General features: G+C 35.6%; 1 protein-coding gene across 2 annotated transcripts in view; it reads left to right on the top strand.

Moving 5' to 3' along the window:
- LOC143226447 (uncharacterized) overlaps positions 1 to 22,861 on the top strand; it is a 106,161-nt gene that overhangs the window by 45,354 nt on the left and 37,946 nt on the right. The window contains exon 1 of one of the 2 annotated variants that reach the window (XM_076457423.1): positions 14,842 to 15,547. The exons of the other annotated variant lie outside the window; for it this stretch is intronic. Coding sequence (XP_076313538.1) covers positions 15,527 to 15,547 — 21 coding nt within the window. The 5' untranslated portion in view covers positions 14,842 to 15,526. Of the gene's footprint in view, positions 1 to 14,841; positions 15,548 to 22,861 lie in introns of those variants that run through there. 2 annotated transcript variants of the gene reach the window in all.

Here is a 22,861-nt window from a genome sequence, read left to right as displayed (position 1 = left end):
CGTAATCCGAGGGTCGCGAGTTCGAATCCCCATTGCATCAAACATGCTCGCCCTTTCAGCTATGGAGGTGTTATAATGTGACGGCCAATCCCACTATTCGTTGGTAAAAGAGTAGCCCAAGAGTTGGCGGTGGGTGGTGATGACCAACTGCCTTCCATCTGGTCTTACACTGCTGAATTAAGGACGACTATCGCAAACACCCTTCGTGTAGCTTTGTGCGAAGTTCAAAAACAAATGAACAAACTTTTAATGTTTAAACAAAACATTTCTTTCATATCTGTAATTTCTGAATAATTTCATTCAGAAATATTATTTATAACTTCGACCAAAATACCTGCCCCCCAGTGACGCAGTGGTATGTCTGCGGACTTAAAATGCTAGAAACCGAGTTTCGATACTCATAGTAGGTAGAACACAGGTAACTCTTTGTGTATTTTTGTGCATAACAAAACAAACAAACCAAAATACTCGTAACTTTTCTATACAAATACAACCAACGAAATATTTGATGTACAGAGCGTCAATACGATTTTTTAAATAAGCAAATGACCAAATCACGTCAAAGCCACAGCCGATATACAATCGCGCTGGTAATAAATGTATCATAACTACATTTTAATATTCTATGGCGTTTGTAGGTAGTGTAATTTTGCAAATAACTGATCGTTTTTGCAAAGAGTATATAGCAGTTCTTTACGGCGTATAAAAAAGCATACACCGAAATTCAAACCATGTGTTTAGAGTATGTATTTACAATTTCCAAGATTGAGCTATTTTTTCTGTTTAACAGTGTACGAAAACAGAAGAATAGGGATCGACTTAGGGTACCAAGACCATTCAGATAGAGACTTCTAACAATTTGTACCTCAGCAGTGATAAACAAAGTGCAGCGTCTTGTAACAGGTGAGAATCCACAAACACAAACACAAAGATAAATGACAAAAGTCGTGTACGTGCCCCACACAATAGTAAACAGCATAATAAATGTTTCTTTACGATTGAAGTGTTGAAATAGGCGCTGAAAAACCGTCGTCCTGGGAGAACAGAGTTATTATCAACACGCACGGTCAAATAAAACACGAACATTTGTGGCAACATGAAATGTAACTACGTGGCGATGCTAACAAATCCTTTAATAACCGACTAAACAGTAGCGGATCTAGGATTTTGGAAAGAGGGGTAGGGTCGCTTGGATGGGCACCATACACCACGTATATGGATACTACATCAAACTTACATATAATATTATTGACTAACAATGCGGAATCGTAAGTTTAAGCCTTATCTGAGTTTGCAATGAAATAAAAGAGAAGAAATTATGTGTCCCTTGAACTCACATATTTCGCTAAAAATTCAATAAATATTCTACTCAGAAAGAACAACAGTAGCTAATTGCAAATTCACAGTGTACCTACCTGATATGCATCCTACCTAATTGGTAGATGTTACTGAGATGCATTATTGGATATGGTAAATTATATCAATTATACATCAGGTAACAGATCCGATATATCTATTAATGAAACTGGAACGTAAAATATAAACGGAAACATTAAACTGAGCTACTACCTCCAAATGGCTCAAGTTTCTAATTGCTTGATATGAAAATATGTTCATACAATTAATTTGCTACGAACATGCGCATAGAACTGCAGCAAAACACTACTCTATAATCAAAGTGTACCATATATCCAAGTGTTTTAAAATTACATTTTTATTGGGTTTTATCCTACACTTGATCAATCTATATTCGTTTCATTCCGCATTTCCGTAGTATTGCGTCTAAAATTTTCAAATGTTTTTAGGTCTTTAAAAATTTATACAAACAGAAATGTTACAAGGCATGCTACAAAGATTATTTCCAGATTTATAAATCGTCAGTAGGTTTCTAGAGCAAATAAGAACCTATCAGAGCCAACCGATTTTGCATATTATTTTACTTTCAAAACATTAAAATTACTGGTTGTAGCTAAGAGAGGTAGGAAATAAAATCGCTTATTGAAATTATTCATTATTAAAAGGCGCGCACTTTAGAACATAAGGGAGAAAACTTATAAAGAAAGGGGAGTGCGGCCGTACCTCCCCCATCAATCCGCCAATGATATTCAACCTTCTGTACTGCCACCTGGCGGTTTGTCGCTTTAAACTGACTTTTCTGTGTCATTCATTTCTACGTGGACGTAGGAACCTAAAAGGGGGAACAGAGAGACCCAGTAATTAAATTGGGGATTGAATGTTACCTTCTCAATATTTTATGAAAAAAATATTTGTATTCAACAAAAGGAGACTACAGTTGTTTGGAAACTACTAAACGTGATTCTGGTAATAACTTTTGCACATATATGTAATATATGTACTGGTTATTATCTGTACCATTCTTGTTATTTGTATCACTCGCGATTTTGTCGTTCGCAGTAAACAATTTCATTTGTACGCTTTTGTAAGCCAAATTGAATACGTGATTTTTGTGATAAATTGCTAAATGATATTTAAGGCGTTTTAACTCACTGTTTCTTTTTAATTCGCGTAAAGCTACATGAGAACTATCTGAGCTAGTTGTCCATAATTTAACAGTGTAAGACTAGAGGGAAGGAAGCTAGTCATCACCACCAACAACCGACTCATGGACTACTATTTTACCAACGAATAGGTACATTATAACCCTTCCACGATTGAAAGGGCAATCATATTTGGGTGGGACAATGATTCGAACCCGTGCCCCACAGATTGGGAACCGTATGCTCTAACTTGACCATGCTGGACATCTTCCTGAATCTTTGTCAATTGTTATTGAAAAACCAATGTCCATCCCCCCTTTTTATTGTTTTTTTAACATCCCGACGGACCTTTTATAGAACAATGAAACTCGTAAACGTATAAGAGAACTATGATGATTAGATAGAAAGTCTTGAAACGGACCAAAATATCATCAGAAAAAATAAGGAACAAAGAAGGTAAAACAAAAGTGGCGTTAGTTTAAAAAGCTTCTTACAAACAATAGAAATTATTCTAGAAAAACTTTTTAAGCAATGCTAAAATTACATAGTCATCCATAGATTTAATTAATCGTTTTTCTTTTCTGTTTTTCTAATAATGGTTACACGCATGTTATTTTTTATCATCTGGTGTTATTATTCATATTAACTTCGAATAAGGCCCGGCATGGCCAGGTAGTTAAGGCGCTCGACTCGTAATCTGAGGGTGGTAGATTCGAATCTCCGTCGCACCAAACATGCTCACTCTTTCAGCCGTGGAGGCGCTATAACGTTTCGGTCAATCCCACTATTCGTTGGTGAAAGAGTAGCCCATGAGTTGGCGGTGAGTGGTGATGACTAGCTGTCTTCCCTCTAGTCTTACTCTGCTAAATTAGGGACGGCCAGTTATTTTATTTCACAGCTACTACTAACCATTCCTGTTTATAAATGTATATATATATGTATATGTATAAATTCTGTTACACGTTTTCACATTTGCTCACTTTTACTTCGGATGGGAAAAAAAAAAAGAGACCTTTCAAAACACTCGAGCGATTTTCGATTGCCTCTTTATAAATAACTCCTTACGAAGACACTCGCTTACAATAGAGGATTCAATTCACTCTGTTTATGAATTGTCACGTATGGACTATTGTCAATGTTTCCCGCCTGAGTTGTCGTGGTTGAGTGTTTTATTACTCATAACAAAGAATGATTTTCTTTAGAACTTATTGTTATGCTGTGTGTGACTGTTTCTGTGTAAACAGACGCACTAATTAAAAGTTAAAAATGGTACATCATTTGTTTCGATCGTTATCTCATAATTAGTATATTAACTGTTAGTTACTACTTTTAGTTGTGACAATGATTGATAGCTGTAACCTTACCCTAAAATACTATTGTTCCATTATAAACTTCAATTTCCTACTCACATTTCTTTCCATAGTTACTTAATATAATATCCACACATCAAGCCTAATTCGACCACAAAACAAATATTTACCTCAATATCATAACAAACAAAGTTATTAACAAAACTTGATTCTGTAGATTATTGGCGAAGTCTGTTTCTGTATAGTTTGAATTTCGAGCAAAGCTACACGAGGGCTATCTGCGCTAACAGTTATTAGAGGGAAAGCAGTTAGTCATCACCACTCACCGCCAACTCTTTGCTTATCGTTTATCAAGTAATAATGGGATTGACCGTGCATTATAACGCCTCCACAGCTGAAAGGGCGAGCATGTTTGATGTGACGGGGATTCGAATTCGCGACCCGCAGATTACGAGTCGAGCGCTCTATCCACCTGGTCATGAAGGGCCTCAGGCGAGTTCTGATTCCGCAAAATTACAATACTAATAATTGTTTTAGTTATATAAAGTAACTACAGTATTATTTAAAAAAAATATATAGAATCGTTTTATAATGGACGAAAAAAGTGCTATTATATATCTAAGTACCATACAATCGCCAGTATAATTATAATATCTATAGCATTGAATAAAATATTGTAATAATAACATTGTTTGTAATCAAAATACAAATTCATATTTTATTGTATGATTTGGATGCAAAACTTATTTCAATGAGTAACAAATCGAGGGGAGGAGTCAGTTTTGTGGGAGCTGGTTAACACAATGTTTGTTGTGTTTTAAAGCTGACATACCCTACACGTTTTTGTTTTACCATGTATGTTTTAAAGCTGACATACCATACATGTCCTTGTTTTAACACGTGTATTTTAAGGATGCTATATTCTACATGTCTTTGTTTTAACACGTGTATTTTAAGGATGCTATATTCTACATGTCCTTGTTTTAACACGTGTATTTTAAGGATGCTATATTCTACATGTCCTTGTTTTACCATGTGTATTTTAAGGATGCTATATTCTACATGTCCTTGTTTTACCATGTGTATTTTAAGGATGCTATATTCTACATGTCCTTGTTTTACCTTTTATACTTAAAGGCTGCTATACGTATTTTTCTTTTACCATGTGTATTTCATGAATTGTTCCAAATGCTACAGTTTCTGGAGGTAATACCACCTTGATATTCTTAGAATTACTATGTTGATGTTTCTTAAGCACCTTATACTCCCACCACCACCACCACCACTAGGTAGCTTTTGCTTTCTCCTCCAGTGGCTCAACCCTTTTTCTCCTTATTTATGTACTCAAATACATGTTTGTAATTCTGGCAACACTGAACTGTGCTCTACGACATAACGTTACCAATATTCAACTTCTTTTTATAGAGCAATAATTTACTAAAACTTTAAACCAGCAAGCTATGAATTAATCACATAAAAGAGTACTGTTAATAAATGTAACACTTGAATATATGTGTATTATTAACCATCAAAAGAGTGCTGTTAATAAATGTGATACTTGACTGTGTATGTGTGTGTATTACTTTACCATAGCTACAGATATATATGTGATATCAGATCGCTGCATTTTAGTGTAAGTAATTACTGTCCCAGTATGAATTTTAGTTTCTCACACAATTAGAAACTAGATAAAATAATTATCTTATGGTAGAGCAATCTTTTCCTAATTTTTTAAAGATAGTTACCTAATATATTCTTTTTCTTAAATGTGTTCATAACTACAGATTTGTATGTCACATGAATACGAGTGTGTTATATCAAACTTATACTTTCTAAGTCTTTTTAACTTTATTTTGCCCCATCATTGCTGAAATACTGCGAATCGCTAACTAACTGGTTAGCCTCATGGGTATATACTCTAACAAAAATTGCTTTGATCACTTATTCATCTAGTGTATAACGTTATTTGTCAGTGTTGCAGTCTTTGACCACTTAACTGTCGGCCAGCTGTATACTCTTCTAATTGCAAGTTCATTGATTACGGGGTACAAATTAGTCTTGCTACCACAAATCAATTTCCTGATGCGTACGGGTTGTCCTGATCCTAAATTCGGAGCACTGTATCATTGTAATAATAAAATTCCAGTTTTGAGGCATTGGATGCCCTCTCTGTCGGTCTTCTTCAAAGGAGCACGTGAAAGTAGTCTCGTGTTAGAGGGCGGAGCCGCACATCTGTTGGAACAGCCTGTAACACGTGACGAATGTTGTGGACAGAGAAAACATCACCACAACATCTGTTTGCAGCATGAGAACTGTTGAGAGATAGATGTGACTTCTATTCTCTCTACTGCGGTACTGATAGAAAGAAATATCAGGAACTCGCCTTTGTTATTTATCTGTTTTAAGACTGAACCTAGTGTATCCTGGGTCTTGTTTAACCAAAACTGTTTTGTTTATCGTTCAGTACAAAGCGCATAAAATACTAATTGTGCTGTGCACATCGCAGGGATTAACCTCCGAATTTTAGCTTTATAATAATCAAGCTTACCGCTGCATAACTGGAAAACTAAACATTAGTGAGGCGTAATATATTCGATGACTGCCTAAAATCTATTATTTGTTTTTAATGACTGTTTTTTATTTAAGCACTTTCGTTCTATGTGACTAACGTAGGTACAAAATTACACATAAACGGTTTTTTTCCAGATTTTTTATCGTCTACTGTGTTTACATAACTAAGTTATGTTAAGTAAAAATGGTTTCACAAATGTGAAAAGTTTCGAAAGGAATTAGCAGCACTGAATGTGTTTGACGTAAACATGGCCTGAAAAAATTTGAAGTATATATCAGTGACACGAGGGGCCCGGCATGGCCAGGTGGTTAAGGCGCTCGACTCGTAATCTGAGGGTCGCGGATTCGAATCCCCGTCGCACCAAACATGCTTGCCCGTTCAGCCGTGGGGGCGTTATAAACTGGCGATCAATCCCACTATTCGTTGGTAAAAAGAGTAGCCCAAGGGTTGTAGATGAGTTGTAGTCTTACACTGTTAAATTAGAGACGGCTAGCGTAGATAGCCTTCATGTAGCTTTGCGCGAAATTCAAAAACAAACAAGTAACACGAGGACGCTTCAGAATGAACACAGCAGATAGCCTGATGTGGTTTTGCTATAAGAAAACACACACACGCTTTAGAGCGCCCCTTTCTACTTCCAAACATTGAAGTCCCATGAAGTGGAACTGCTTTCAGTGTCCTTTATTCTTTATCAAAGGTAAAATAACAGAACTGATCATTCATGTTTCATTCTAAAACATTTAACCTTTGAAAGATGGCGTGTATAATAAAGCAAATAAGGTTATCTTAAAAATACATTACTCTTTATACAAGAAACAACAGGGCAATTCAATAATAATACCCTTGCAAGAGACAAATACGTTCTAGAAATAGGTTTGATAAGTAACTCCAAAGTTGAGGATAAAGTTAATAATATAATAAATTGTGCGAGTTGTTTTCATTGTTCGCCATGTTTTTCCTTCTAGTGATAACGAGATGACCTTGAATAAACTTGGAAGGGAAAAAACAGGAGCCGTAATTATATAGGTTTCAAGTAATAAATATCATTGGTTTTTACCTGCGGCGTTGGTCATCTACATCGATGTATAAACTCCTTAAAATAATAATTCCATTGTTTCTTAACATAAAGTAGTTGCTGAGAAGAAAAACCTGGAGGAGGGATGGTCCAAATTTAGAACATCATAATAGTGGCTAACAAAAAAAAAAAAAATCTGTACCTGTATAAAATATTTGAAGCTGATTTAATGGACAAACGTCATCTTACTCGCAGTTGATCTTGATAGGTTTAGGTCAGTCAGTGTGGATTTAATGGGATAACTTTTACATTGATTTTTATTTCCTGGTGAATCAACAATAATTATGTTCACAAACTCTGAGGTTAAAATCTGAGGTTCGATTCAACGTGATAAACAGAGCACGTGCAGCTTAGCACTAAACCGTACCAACAACAGGTAATCTCTTCATCTTAAAGTTATAACTTCTTGTTGATGAGAAACAATAAAAACACATAAATTACACTTTTTAACCCTTCCTCCTCAAGTGACACAATGGCTACGGACTAAACGCTAGAAACCTGGTTTCTATACACTTGTGGGCAGAGCGCAGATAGGCCATTGTGTATCTTTGTGCTTAATTACAAACATACGTTCTTATGCACCATATGTATATATATTGTTTATTTTTCGGCTTTATGAAGACATAAGACACAACGAATAGAACGTTTTAATCGATCGAAACATTCGTTACACATTTAAATGCATATCTTTAGGGATATGAATAATAACATATTTTTTCCCCTTTTCTTTCATTTTTAATAATTAATTATAAAATAATTGCTAAGCTGCACCAGAGGCGTTAGCAAAGTATCGTGGGTTTTGTAAACTTCACCTTTCTTATTTTATTTGTACAGATATATTTAACACTTTTTTTTTAATATTTACCTTGCGGGTAACACCAGTAATATAAAAACAAAACCGTATATATCTTTATGCAAACTATATATATATATGTATAATACTTTTGAGTTAAACATAATTCTTCAGGATCAAAAACCTTCAAATCTGTCAATATATTACTTTTTCCTGATTTTTCTATAACTTAGTGAAAGGCAGTTAATTTGTCTAAAGCTGGGAAGGCAGCTAATCCACAGTACCAACAACATTCAAAATCTTGGACCAGTCTGTCTGAGTAAATAGTAGGATCTGACTATCACATCTGCGTCTACACAGGGCGGAGCGCGTTTTTGTGGCAACAGGACACACTCTCAGTTCAAATAAGTTAGACTTAAACATTACTGAATACAAAGATTCAATACTGTTGAGTGTCAGTTATGACAACTAGTGGCATTATCGTACAACTTTTTGTGATAGCTAGCGGTAGTGCAGTTTTTAAGACAGTCAGTGTCAGGATATAAAGGTATCTATGATTACCATTCTTAGTATCTTTAAAGGTTTCCATGCAAAACAGTGGAAATACTCATAAAAATCTTTCCTGACGACTAGTGGCAGTATCTTTAAAGGTTTCTATGGCAACTAATAGTATTATTTTGAATGTTTCCATGACAACTAATGGCAGCATTTTTAAGGGTTTCTATGACAACTAGTATCAGTATTTTTCATATTTCTATGACAACTAATGGCAGTGTTACGCAAAGTTTCCATGAGACGTAATCGTATTAATCTTGTTAATTTTGATATGAAATTTAATAGCTGAATTCAAACGAGTTTTTGTTCTCACAAATAATCTTATATTACGTGATGTTTTGCGTTGACTCAAGAGCTATGAACAAAGTTAATGATTTAAATCATACTATTGAGGTTATAAACCCGGAATGACTTGAGTAAAATACGTGAAATTATGTAGAAGGTATGTTACATCTCGTTAAGAAGCTATATATTCTTTATTAATTAGCTAACAAGATAACGAATTTGTTTTACGATGTATTGTTGCACTTTATTTACGTTTACACCAGACATTATCCTTCGAAGCTGTCTTTCTATTGTTTTAAGGACACGCGGTGCTTAGTAAAGCATTTCTTCCAAACGTTCTTATCTTCTGCCACTTTCAACGATGTTACACAAACCCAGAAGGCTAGTTTATTGATAAAACTACAACACGAAAGGAATTTTCGTTCCACTGAGATTGGAGCAGAATTCTTCTCTTAAATGTTTTTTTTTTAAACCCAAACCTTCGTCACACACGTATTTGTTAGAGGCAGTCACTGCTTCCAGTCTCCCAGCTTTTATTAGGTTTAAGGTAATGTTGATCGTATTCGTGTTGTATTCTAGATACTATTCTTCTAGTACGCATTTTTGTTTGTTAGTGACACTGACAAACTCTTCGTGGAAGAAAGCAGAAAAAATAAAATAACGGGAAGGTAATTATACCGTGTGTATCTTACTTCTTTGTGATGACTCTCGAATGTTAGACAATTCGAAAACAAAAGCACGTTCAATGACTTTACGTATATAACGGACTTGGTGATATAAAAAAGGTTAAATGTTCAATACTTTTAGTTTGACAGCTAAAAAAAACAAACACCAGACGTAGGACTATTGAAAAATCCAGATGAAAGTGTACATATTTGCATTGCTATAACTTGAAAAACTTGGTCACAATCACTACTAATTGTTTAAAAATATAATGCTCTCTATTTATTTGGTTTTGAAGGTTACATGAGCGCTATGTGCGTTAGCCGTCCATAATTTAGCAGTGTAAGACTAAAGGGAACGCAGCTAGTCATCACCACCCACCCCGAACTCTTGGGCTACTCTTTTACCAAGGAATAGTGGAATTGACGAAAGTTTATAACGCCCCTACAGCTGAAGAGCGAACATGTTTGGTATTATGGGGATTCGAACCCGCGACCCGCAGAGTACGAGTCGAGCTCCAGGCCGAGTCTTACTCTCTGTATATAGCACACATAGAAGGTATCACTTGCTGTTACTTCAATATTTTGGACAAGTATTTATAAGCTTATCACTATTAATGTTTGGCGTGGCTTCTCTAAAATAGACCACGCAATAAAACTGAAATCATGTTTGTTTTGTCTTTCAGTACAACAGCAAATAAAACTCAAAGTCTCAGCCTTCTTTCGGTTGTACTACACTGCTTTGATAAGTTTTTTGTTGTGTGTGTATCATAATGACTACTTTGTGTATTTGAGGGTATATTTATATGTGAATTATTAGGTCACAAACTAACACAACGCATAACAGATCATACACATTCGTACAACGTTGTGCGCAAACACATAACGTATGTAGTTAACGTAAAACTTGCTGAGTTTTATCGTGTTATTTGTGTTTTAAACAAACATAACACACAACACTTCAGCTATAGTATAAGATATGTCACTGTGAAGTTGGGCATTGTCTAATGGTTAGCATGCTCAGACTGTGAACCCGAGGGTTCATGACTCGAGGAAATGCACTCCACATTTGGAACTTTAAATGTGCTATAAGAGTGACATCAGAGCTCGATACATATGTCTGGGCAGTCAAGAGTAGCTCAAGAGTTGGCGGTGAGTGTTGTTGAGTAGCTACTTTTTCTCCAGTATATCAGTTCAAAGTTATGAATGGTTGTGCACAAAAGCCCTTTGTGTAGCTTTGGGAAAAGATCCTGAACAAATGTACTACAGTTCTTAATGTGAGTTTGAGAGGCTACTTTACTCGCACATTGACTAGTGGTTTATATGTATAATAACTGATCCCGGACGAGTCTCCGATTTATTACGTTACGTATTACTCTTTCAAATAATCGGACATTTTAATTCAAAAGTTAATCCAATGTTAATATGTATCAAAGTCTTGGTATTTGCAGACAAGGTTGATACACACAATTTTCTTTCTTAACACAAATATACTTTAACATACAAACATAAAAACAATGCAATTTATAATCACGGCAGTTATTAATAGTTATTACAAATGATGACTTATATACAAGAGTTTTACAAACTTACAAACAACACTGAATCTTTTATCGACTTTCACGGTGAGCAAATTAATTCTATGTTGACACACCTGTACACTTCTTTTGACGGCTAGCTAGCTTGAAGCACCCGTAAGTTTTCACTGGTGACAATATCTAATGTCCTCATAGAACTACTAACGTTTGAAATTACTCACTAAGTTGAACAGTTTGTAATGTTTGAAATCGATAAATGTTTCTGGTCCTGTAGTTTTCCAATTAATAGGCGATAATCACAATTATAGCTTCTGAGGCCTATATACGCAAACTGACTGTAGCTGACTAGTAATAATATATTCTTGATGTATTGGTTTATACAGTGTGAAACGGGATTCTAGAATGTTCAACAATGTTCGCACGCGCTAGCATTTCTGTAAAACAAATGTTGTTGATTCTTACGCTCAAGAATCTTCTACAAATTTAAAAAACAGACGAGAATTGCGCAATATTCAGTCAACACAATGCATCACATTCAAAAACAGAAATCTGTACTGAAGCAGGCGCAACTATAAAAATAAACGTATAACGGTAAATCCGTTAAATGGTTAACCTGTTGGATTGTAGATCCGAGAGTCTGTAATTCGTGACCGGTTATAGCAATATATAAAAATGAGAATAATAATATACTTGCGTTTCACACTTTGGAAAGTCCCCCGCTGGTACAGCGATAAGTCTACGGATTCACAACGCTAAAATCAGCGGTTCGATTCCCCTCGGTGGACTTAGAAGATCGTCCGATGTGGCTTTGCTATAAGAGAACACACACACTTTGGAAAAGTGCGGCATATACATTATATTGTTCAATCTTTAAGAAATTAAGTGCAATAGCCTTAAGCGGCTTATTTCCAGGTTATAACAAACTGATATAATTAGTCAAAAATTTAAATTTACTGTTTTTAACGCACTCTTTCCTTTTGATTTTGTTTACTTAACTTTATCAGTAATAATTTGGTCAAACATATATGTAATAACTATATCGCTCTTTTCTATTACATAGTTCAACCTTCATGAAGTTAAGTGTAATAGCCTTTCCACGGCTTGCTTTTAGATTATAACAAACTTATATATATATATATAAATTCAGACTTCTTTTGCTAGTAATCTTCAGACACTCTAACCCTTATCTTTTTCACTTTTATCTTCGTCCTCAGATTTTTTTTTAAAGTTAGCTAAACATAGAAAGACAAGTAGAATTTGCAAACCCACTCCCATTTCCGCATGCGTGATGAACGCTTTTGTAATTTTAACCTTTTACCTGAATCACGATAAGAATTGTCTTTAAGATCGGAATACGCAAAATGAACCCACGTTAAATATCTAGAATTTTGTCATTTTTTTTATCGAGATATTGACGACCTCGACGTTTTCACCTTATCAATTTAAAGTTGTCTGCAACCCATTACTGTCATGTGATGCATGTTTTAAGGTTGCTTTAGGCTGTATTGATAAACGATCACACATTTAAGCCACACATATACACTAACAAACCACTTTAATGAGAATGTAATAATGTTAGCGACTGCTTTGACGATGTTTGAATTTCGCGCAAAGCTACACGAGGGATATCTGCGCTAGCCGTCCCTAATTTAGCAGTGTAAGACTAGAGGAAAGGCAACTAGTCATCTCTACCCACCGCCAACTCTTCGGCTACTCTTTTACCAACGAATAGTGAGATTATAACGCCCCCACGGCTGAAAGGGCGAGCATGTTTGGTGCGATGGGGATTCGAACCCGCGACTCTCAGATTACGAGTTGAACGCCTTAACATACCTGGCCATGCCGGGCTCATAGTGAAGGGACACAACTTAGAATAAGTGACTTTTAAAACAGACACAAGAGGGCCGTTGCTTTTATTTTATCAAACTTCTTAATCGCTCATGAACAAACAAGTTATTTCCTGGTACTACTTTCTATAGGGCTTACAGTGTAGTTAGAAAATCGATAAAAGGATTTAAAGATCACATGAACGTCTACTTCGATAATTACATTTGTTGTGTTTAGATGTAAATATAAAGTTTTTTTTTAAATAAAATAACTATTACTCTGTATTTACTTGTAGTCAGGACAGAAGTTTCACAATTATTTGTAAGACTAGACTACTAGTTCGTGAGATAACAAGAACAACAAGTTACATTTATGATTTATTACAATTAAATTGAGAAAAAGACCCGTACTAAATTATAAAGTTTTCAAATCTTTGTCAGTCCGTTACTTTAATACTGTTTTTATTATCAGGCTGTTCTTGGTAAGTTTAGACATTTTATAGTAATGGTTTTCCTACACCAGGTGTGAAATTATGAAATTATACAGCGGTAAGTATACAGATTTACAAAGCTAAAATCAGGGGTTCGATTCCACTCGGTGGACTCAGCAGATAGCCCCATGTGGTTTTGCTATAATAAAACACACACTTATGAGACTATATCTAAGCGAGGAAGAATACAAAATAACAGAGATTAGACGGTCAGATATTTTATGATTGATTTTAGTGTTTTCGTAGATATAATATTTTTGTATTTTCACAGTAGGTTTGAATAATGTCATTGAACAATATTGTGGTAAATTTTGGTGTTAATACACGTTAGGTTTGGATAATATTATGGCATAGTTTTTACTTCTACAGGAGGTTTAGATGTTTTCTGGGTACATTGGCACGTCTGCGGATTTATACTGCTCGAAACTGTATCTTAGAAACTAGATTTCCTTGCTAAGCCTACTTTGAAATCCTGCAAGTGAGCTAACCAGCCAGTAATTTATTTCTAACCTTCGCACGTGTCGCTTGTTGTTTGTAAAAATACAAGCGCCATCTCGTCCAACCGGTACTTCAACGTTACTTCAACATATAAATTTATAATATGTTATCTCTATACATCACGTATTCGTTCTGTTTTTGTTTGTAATCATATGAATTTAATTTGTGCAACGAAACCTCTCTCACATGCCTGGAGTCCGCGGTAGCAGCACCGATAAAAAAAAAGACCCTGATAATATTAGTATGGTTGTAGCAATCAACTTGTATAAATATGGACTATAATAATTAAGTCATCTAGATTCCGAGTTTCTTATAACGTTCGTCCAATAAGCACTCTTGTTTGCCCACAGGACATGTCTTGCGTAATTAGTTAACTTTTCAACAATTATTTGATTAATTTCTCAATCTCAGATGTAGGGCTCGGCGCTGATGATAATATAATTCATGAGAGTTAAGCCACCTTAACACAAATGTAATTGTTTTGGTTTTTGAACTCCGAACGTTTCATTTGTGTTTTATTAGGTTAAAGCTGGTTTGACTTTCCAAACGGTCACTCCCCTTTCCTCCCATTATCTACTTAACAAGCAACAAACTTATAAAAGAAAATAACAGAGTAAGGTTAGGCTTACAATGTATTGAGAAATGAAAGACATCTAGTTTGATAAAGACTGCTCTTCTTCTTTCTTTTCATAGTGAGCTGGTAATTTGTTCACTCACTGTGCTAGAAATAAGTGCAGGAAATACATTAACTCGACTTCTCCCTGCTTTACTACTTACAATTGTGATGGAAACATTAGGTCTGGAAACATTAGGTCGAAGATGTCTGGAAAACGAACTTCTCCGTTTAAAGTAAGCTTTCTCTGTGGAGCTGTTGGTGTAGTTTAGCAGTAAACTATTTTTTAATCTCATCAAATCAACAAAGATCGGAAAATACACTTAGAACTTTGTACCAATACCGGTGTATTATTTAGTCCTCTTGTTTGGACCAGTTCTTTCGAAACACCCGAGAGCTCTAGCAGCTGCAGGGAGGGCCCTCGGGTTCCAGGCTGTCAACTAAGTTTAACCTTGGTCAAACCTATCTTAAATTCGTGATCTGTGGGGGTCGTTTTATCACCAATTTCACAATTTCTTTCACTTGGTGCCTTTTTGACTACAAATGGATAGCTTACCTTGGTAGAATGTGGCTTCTGTGAGGAGTTTTTTTTTATATATATTTAAGCTGAAGGAGCTGGTAAGGTAACTAATACCGAACCTAAGCCCCAGGCTAACCAGAAACAGTTTTTCAAACAAAGAACATTATCAAAACCGAATGTATACATGACAAAGGTGATTACACCACTACAAGGCTGAGATACGTCTTGTTTTGTATTCAAGACAGAAGTTCTCTGTCAGTGAAGCTCATTTTAATACCGACCGGTCAAGCATGGAGTTCGTCGTTTTAACTGTGAGTAAACGTTTCTAGTTTTTCTGTATCTAAACTTTGTTATTGGTGATATTTCATAGTTTCTATTTTCGCTTCTAGACGTTCTACTGTAGTATAAGGGCTCTAAGTTACAGAAAAAAAAATCTACTATCATATAGAACGGTCTTAGTTTCATAATAAACGGCTTTTATTTTCCAATGTCTTGTGAGAGAAGAGATATTTGAGAGCTCGATTCTATTCGCACGAGACCTCCAGTGGCACAGCGGTATATTTACGGAATTACAACGCGAGAAACTGGGTTTCGATACCATGGTGGTCAAAGCGCATATAGCCCATTGTATCAATTTTGAATACAATTACGTAGACAGATAAAGTGAATATTTTATTGCGAAGTCAGAAAGCTACAGGGTCGTGTAACAGAAGAAAAAACACGTAGCTTATTAGCAGCTGTGTTTAGTGGGATATTTTAGAATAATAAAATAAAATAAAAATGTCTCTCATGAACATTTGTTTAGCTTTGAAAAACAAAAATTAATCCACATTCAATGATTCGTGTAATTGTGACACATCCTCTATATTACGTTTTGCATTCTCTTCTCGTAAACTTGGAGTTTCAGCCAAGGACTACAATGGCGTAGCCAGGTTTTCACACTCGATGGGGAGATTAGAACAAATTACAATAAATCAAATGTAGTAGTATTTATAGAAGTTTTGTTGTTGTTTGATGATATAAAAGCTGAAAAGTAATATGTGATCAATATGCATATCTTTTCAGGGGAGCTAGACCCCCTTTACTACGCCTCTGAAGGATGAATTGATTATTTTTTATATTAAAAGTAGGTCAAAGTTCACTTTCTTAGCAATAACTTTCCTTATAATGTCAGACTACGGGGATTTAAACAATAACTTAAACCATGATTTAAACCTCTATCAGTCAAATTATTGTAACTAGGGTCAGCGCAATCTGAGATAGAGTTTGGTAATTGTGTGTCATCTTGTGTCATATATACTCAATCATGGCTCTTGATTCATTTTCCGCTGTTGAACAAGGTTGCACTTCGAACTTAGGGTCGTGGGTGCACTATAACATTTACGGTTAAATCTCGCTTTGCGATCACACAAGAGTGGCCTAAATGTTAACAGTGATGGTGTTATCAAGTTGTCTTTACTATTGTTTGTTAATTTAACCCTTTACTTAGGCTGCTTTGAACGACTGTGGAAGTTTTACCAGCCGTACACTGTACACAGTACACCTGTATTTATCTGTCGAAGGCGAACTGTACCGTATATGGCGAATCAGCAGTCAATGGGTTAAAATTAGGAATGGCTTCGCGCCAATTTACAAAATAAACAAACTTCGTATACAGAAGGTGGAATACATTATATTAAAACAATATTAAATATGTAAATCAGCAAGTCACGTGATAATCACAGCCAATATTAAGTCATGATGGAACCTATTGCATCATAACTACATTTTAGTATTTTTATCGTTTATATTTCGAACAGACAATAGTCATACATTCAGATCATAAAGACGTATTGTGTTCGAAGACTTAGAATTTTTAAGACTTAATGGCATTTGGAAAAAAAAAAATATGAATCAACTAGAGCCACCAGGATCATCTAGAAAAAGACCTAAAACAAGTCGTATCTTATTTGTGGTAAACAATATGTAACGTTTTGAGAGACCAGTCGAAACGTTGTGAAAATAATAACACACATAATAAAGACGAAAATAATAACCCGAATAATTATACCATTAGTAACATCTATAAAATTTAATTTTGAACTTTCAAACTTCAGGTGATCTCTTTTCAACCTATTTATATCAGGGTTAGGCAATGTATATACCATTTTAATCACGTGCTAGTGACAACTGTTAAACTTGTTTATCTTCTACATGCCGGGCATGTAGTTTAAGCAAATCAGAAAAAAAATCTTTACTCATCAGCTAAGCTGACATCATCATACGCTTAAACAAAAGCAGGGCAAAAAAAATGATGCATTAATTTCCGGATTTATCACTCTGGTAGAGAATGTGAAAATCTAAATACGTCATCCATGCTAATTTTTTGTTTAAATTTTAACTCACTTTACTTCAGTAATTAAATGAAACGTATTATGACACATCTGTAAATATAATATCCTTTCAAGCAGTTTTAAAAGTTTTTTTTAATATTTTACGTTTTTTTATAAGAACAGTCTAGTGTAGAAGATGTTATTTTTGTTCGGTTGTTTGTAGTTAAACACAAGGCAAAACAGTGAGCTATTTATGCTGTGCTGTGTAGCACTATAAGCCTTCAGACTTATCATTAAGCGACTGAGGGGGGCAGCAAATGTGGAAATATTTTCGTGATTGTTAAACGGATACTTGATACACTTTTACATACGTGTATACACGTATAAGCGAAATTAGTGGAATTCTGAGCACGAATGTTTCGAATACACACCTGCTCTCAGCCTCGTAATATTCTCAAAACAGTGGCTTGTGGTAAATCATAGAGTAATTATTAACGTATAAATTACTTGCTATATATAATGGAAGACCTTTTTGGACCCTGACCCACTTTCGGGTCAGCGCGTGACGGACACAAGGTTGAAGAGAAACACAGGTTGTACGTATTCCCCACAGATGTTATTATTTTGGGTGAACAGAAGCGTGACGGCGGAAATGGGTTTCAAGGCGTAGTCACGTGATACATATAATGCAGAATAATGAATGAGGTGATTTGTAAAGTTTCCATGAAAAATAAGAGCAGCCGAAACTCGTATTAAATAATATCTTTTTGCACTTACTGATTAGATCGTGTGAAAACACACACACACACATATATACATGTTGATACTCACATAATGAAGCATTTCTTGTACTAAATGTATTATTATTAGGTGAAGACCACCTGTCATTAGTTCTTGTCTTTATTTAAAGCCCATTATTTAAGTTTGCGCTTAACAGTCAACACTCAGTCAAACAATTAGAGTTAGGCTTAAGCATTAACTCATCTAAAGAAGGACGTTTCACAAAATGAAAAGAGGCCATCTGTGCTCTCCCCGGGTTCAAGTGATGGAAGTCAAAAGACATGCCGCTGTGCCAATGGGGGTCTAATCGTTTGCAAAATGTAGTTAAATGTTAAATTTCGTGCAAAGCTACTCAAAGACTAGCTGTGGTACATATTCTAATGTAGAAGGAAAGCCAACTAGCTAACACCACCAACCTCCAGCTCCTAGGCTATCCTTTACCAACGAAAGGCATGATTGCTAATGAAATGAAAACACCCCCATGGCTGAAGGGGGTAGCATATTCCGTGACGGGATTCAAGTCCACAACCCTTAAGTTAGGAGTCGAGCGCCCTAACCACCAGCCAGACCTTGCTAGGCCTGTAGTTTAAGTACGTAAGAGCTTTGTTCGACTTAAACGATATATAATCGTTTTATAGTGAGCGGAAAATGTCTTGAAAAGAGGTTTTAATGATTTTATTTCTTTTATCAACCATGACCTGTGTTTGAGTTCAGGACCGCCCTTAATATGATGTTCAATTATAGTGAAACCGAAAGTCAAATACTTTTGCTAGATATTTATTGATATTAAATTTGAGTGCCAGAAAAAAACATAATATAAACAGCATAAACTCTGCGCTCTCGCTTACTTCAATATCCCACAGAAACGTCGTACCATTTAGCTCATGTGGTTTCGGTTTCTTTCTTTGTTTCTTTTGGAATTTCGCACAAAGCTATTCGAGGGCTATCTGTGATAGCCGTCCCTAATTTAGCAGTGTAAGACTAGAGGGAAGGCGGCTAGTCATCACCACCCACCGCCAACTCTTGGGATACTCTTACCAACAAATAGTGGGACTGACCGTAACATTATAACGCCCCCACGGCTGAAAGGGCGAGCATGTTTGGCGCGATGGGGATGCGAACCCGCGACCCTCAGATTACGAGTCGTACGCCTTACACGCTTGGCCATGCCGGGCCCGGTTTCGGTTTCATTGTTTAAGTAGCATATTTTGCATATTATCCTGGGCCTGTTCAGTTAACGAGCGTTTATGTTCATAAACATATACTTATCACTATCCCGATTTAAACATGATACTTGTCTTGACAAGCCTGGATAAGTACATTTTCCTTCTTTCTCTGTGGATGGTATTATAATTATTAATACACTTTCTTGAGGTTGAAACTTTACGAACAATACATCACTAACTAAGAGTCCTCTATTTTTTTTTTCTAATGTATTCCACTCCCTCCCCATAAATAATTTCAACATAACTTTAAAATCTTGTCAGGACAGCTTTTGGCAGTTTTATAAGAAACCTAAAGGAAAGTTGTTGTTTCTTTTACCTCTTGTTATCATGATAAATAGTGGTAATCAGGAATCGTTACTGTTGCCTCGTTGTTCTTAGCCATTTCTCTCTTTCCCCACCCCTCCATACTCACTTGACATGAAGCACACTGTTTCTCTCTCTCTGAATGAGTCACATACCCTTAAGAACCGATTCAAAGTGTCACTAAGATTTTGGGCAATACTGCAAATCCTGCAGTATATATATTTTGCGGTTAACCACAAAACAAAATGTTCTGCAGAAATCCAACCAATTCTTTCTCCAGCACTTTTTGGACGTCTAAATACAGAATGGAAGTATATAAATAACTTTACAACTGCTTTGAGAGTTTTGACATCTGACGTTGACCATTATGACAGAATGGCAGGTTTATACCCTGTTTCTATGAGATAAGAGGCGGTGTGAAACGGTATTTATCCGAAAACGACCCGATATCTTCATTGAAGGTGTCCGTAAAACAGGCAGATGTCAGATTTCTTCTTTCACACTGTGTTCGCTAGCGAGAGTAGAAATGATTTACTGCTTATTGCACAGCTCCCTAGACTTAAGTGTTAACACTACCGAACAATGTATACGGAAGCTCAAAAGGGCCATACAGCTGAATGAAGAACCGCCAAGCGTGCAAGGAATTCATTACATGGAAAGTTGACTGTTTTACTTTGAATGAATTCTTATCTTTAGACAGCATGAAGTTCATAAATTCCACCAAACCCTATGGTCATGAGAGATATCGATAAAGTTATTCGTGATATAACTTAAATACCATAAAAAAACCCCAACAACAACAGAGATTTTACATACTTTTTTTATCTTTAAACTTCGTGCATTAGGCAAGTTTCAATCTAGTATTAGAAACCTTACTCAACCTGTGAAAGATAGGCTTAGAAAGTTGGAACGGTAACGTTCGCTTTGATTTTCAGTGGTTTTATTTTACCACATACGAGGGTAGACAGGAAGAATTGCAAAAAATAGAACTTCCAGGAAAGCTCTTTGGAACAGGATAAACATTTTTCTGATTATTTTCTAAATGTATTTGGATTTATATTCAATAAAGTTTTCTAACAACATCTAATATAACTTCTAAAATATATTGTACGGTTTATGATCATATATAAAGCAGCATTTAATTTCTAACTTGATATAAATTATTTGTTAGGATATCTAAGCAAGTACTTTCGAGAGAATAGTTTAATAAGTTTCTTTGAAGTAATAATTCTTGCTTTATGTTTTCTATTGAACTTTGGAACAGAAATGCTAACCCTAAACCGTACACAACAACGTTATATGTCTTAACGGAACGACCACACCCTCGCGTTCCAAAGAATTATTCAGGTACACTGATTTCCAACTGGTAAGCTATAACTAATGTGCAATAAACAGTTGATGCAAGAAAGGTTTTGGAAAGAAAAAAAAACGAACTCTAACAGCCGAGGTAGATTCAGGTTTAGGTGTAAAACAATGAAATAAGAAAACGTGTTTGTTCACCCAAACAGTGAGGGCGCTGAAGTCTTCCTAAACTAGCCTGTTCAGTTATACATTGTCTAGCCGTTGAAAACAAGGATTGGAGTTAAAATAATGATATATCGCAATCTTAAGTCACAGCCAAAGTTCTTTGTGTGGTATCTCATAATCCTAGGCTACCTACGTCATCGGCCATTATCTTTGTGCACTTATGGAGGATTTTTTTTGTTTGCTTGTATTTAATGAGCTACCTGCACTGTGCCCCAAATGGGTATCAAACCCCGATTTTTAGTATATAAGTTCTGGAAGTACAAAGAGGATGAATCTCGCACAAACCTCTGCGCCATTTCTTAGCTTAAAAACGATCCCACTTCTCGAAGAAAACGATTTTTAAACGGAATCAAACGAATACAGCCCTTTACAGATGAAACATTGACATGTAAAGTTTCCCTGAGTTAAAGGATTAGTCCAAATGTGTGCTGACTAACTACATGTAGAACACCTGCACGAAATGTTGGAAAAATCTACCTAAATATAATGAAATAAAAAAATATATTTTGTTAGTTAATGATAGGTTAAATACAGCAGTTAGTTAATGATATGTTAAATACAGCAGTTAGTTAATGATAGGTTAAATACAGCAGTTAGTTAATGATATGTTAAATACAGCAGTTAGTTAATGATATGTTAAATACAGCAGTTAGTTAATGATAGGTTAAATACAGCAGTTAGTTAATGATAGGTTAAATACAGCAGTTAGTTAACGATAGGTTAAATGCAGTTAGTTAATGATATGTTAAATACAGCAGTTAGTTAATGATAGGTTAAATACAGCAGTTAGTTAATGATATGTTAAATACAGCAGTTAGTTAATGATAGGTTAAATACAGCAGTTCTTTCAATCGCAACATCATAGAGTTTATGACGGCAATCGTGCCGTTAACGATACGAAATACAACAGGCTAAACAAGCACACATACTTTATCATTCACATTTAGTTTCTTTTGTTGGTCGCTCAGTTTGTTTTTTTGTTTTTTAATTTCACACAAAGCTACACCAAGGCTATCTGCGCTAGATGTCCCTAATTTTGCAGGAAGGCAGCTAGCCATCACCACTCACCGCCAACTCTTGGGCTACTCTTTTACAAACGAAAAGTGGGATTGACCGTCACATTATAACGCCCCCAGGGCTGAAAACGAGCACGTTTGGTGTGACGGGGATTTGAATCCGCAAACCTTAGATTACGAGTCGAGTGCCTTTACCACCTGGTCAGGCTGGGCCTTGGTCGTTCAGAACTATTCTATGTCACTATATAAGTAAAAAACTGGTAGAGTATTGTGTGTGTAAGAATTCACCTGCCCAAACTATAAGCCATGAAAACAGATGGCATTTCTGCGTACAGCCTGTCGGCGGCACTGAATAACCTGGGGTCAAATTAATGACTGCTAGGAGCAAGACCATCTGGTAATGATAATATTTTCCAAATCAAACCAGTATATAATTTTCTTGTCCTTTAGTCCTTTACAAT

The sequence above is a fragment of the Tachypleus tridentatus genome, chromosome 9 (genome assembly GCF_004210375.1).
Source record: "Tachypleus tridentatus isolate NWPU-2018 chromosome 9, ASM421037v1, whole genome shotgun sequence".
Classification (NCBI taxonomy): Eukaryota; Metazoa; Arthropoda; class Merostomata; order Xiphosura; family Limulidae; genus Tachypleus; species Tachypleus tridentatus.
The sequence above is the reverse complement of the archived record's forward strand: the minus strand, read 5'-3'. Positions and strand labels throughout refer to the sequence as shown.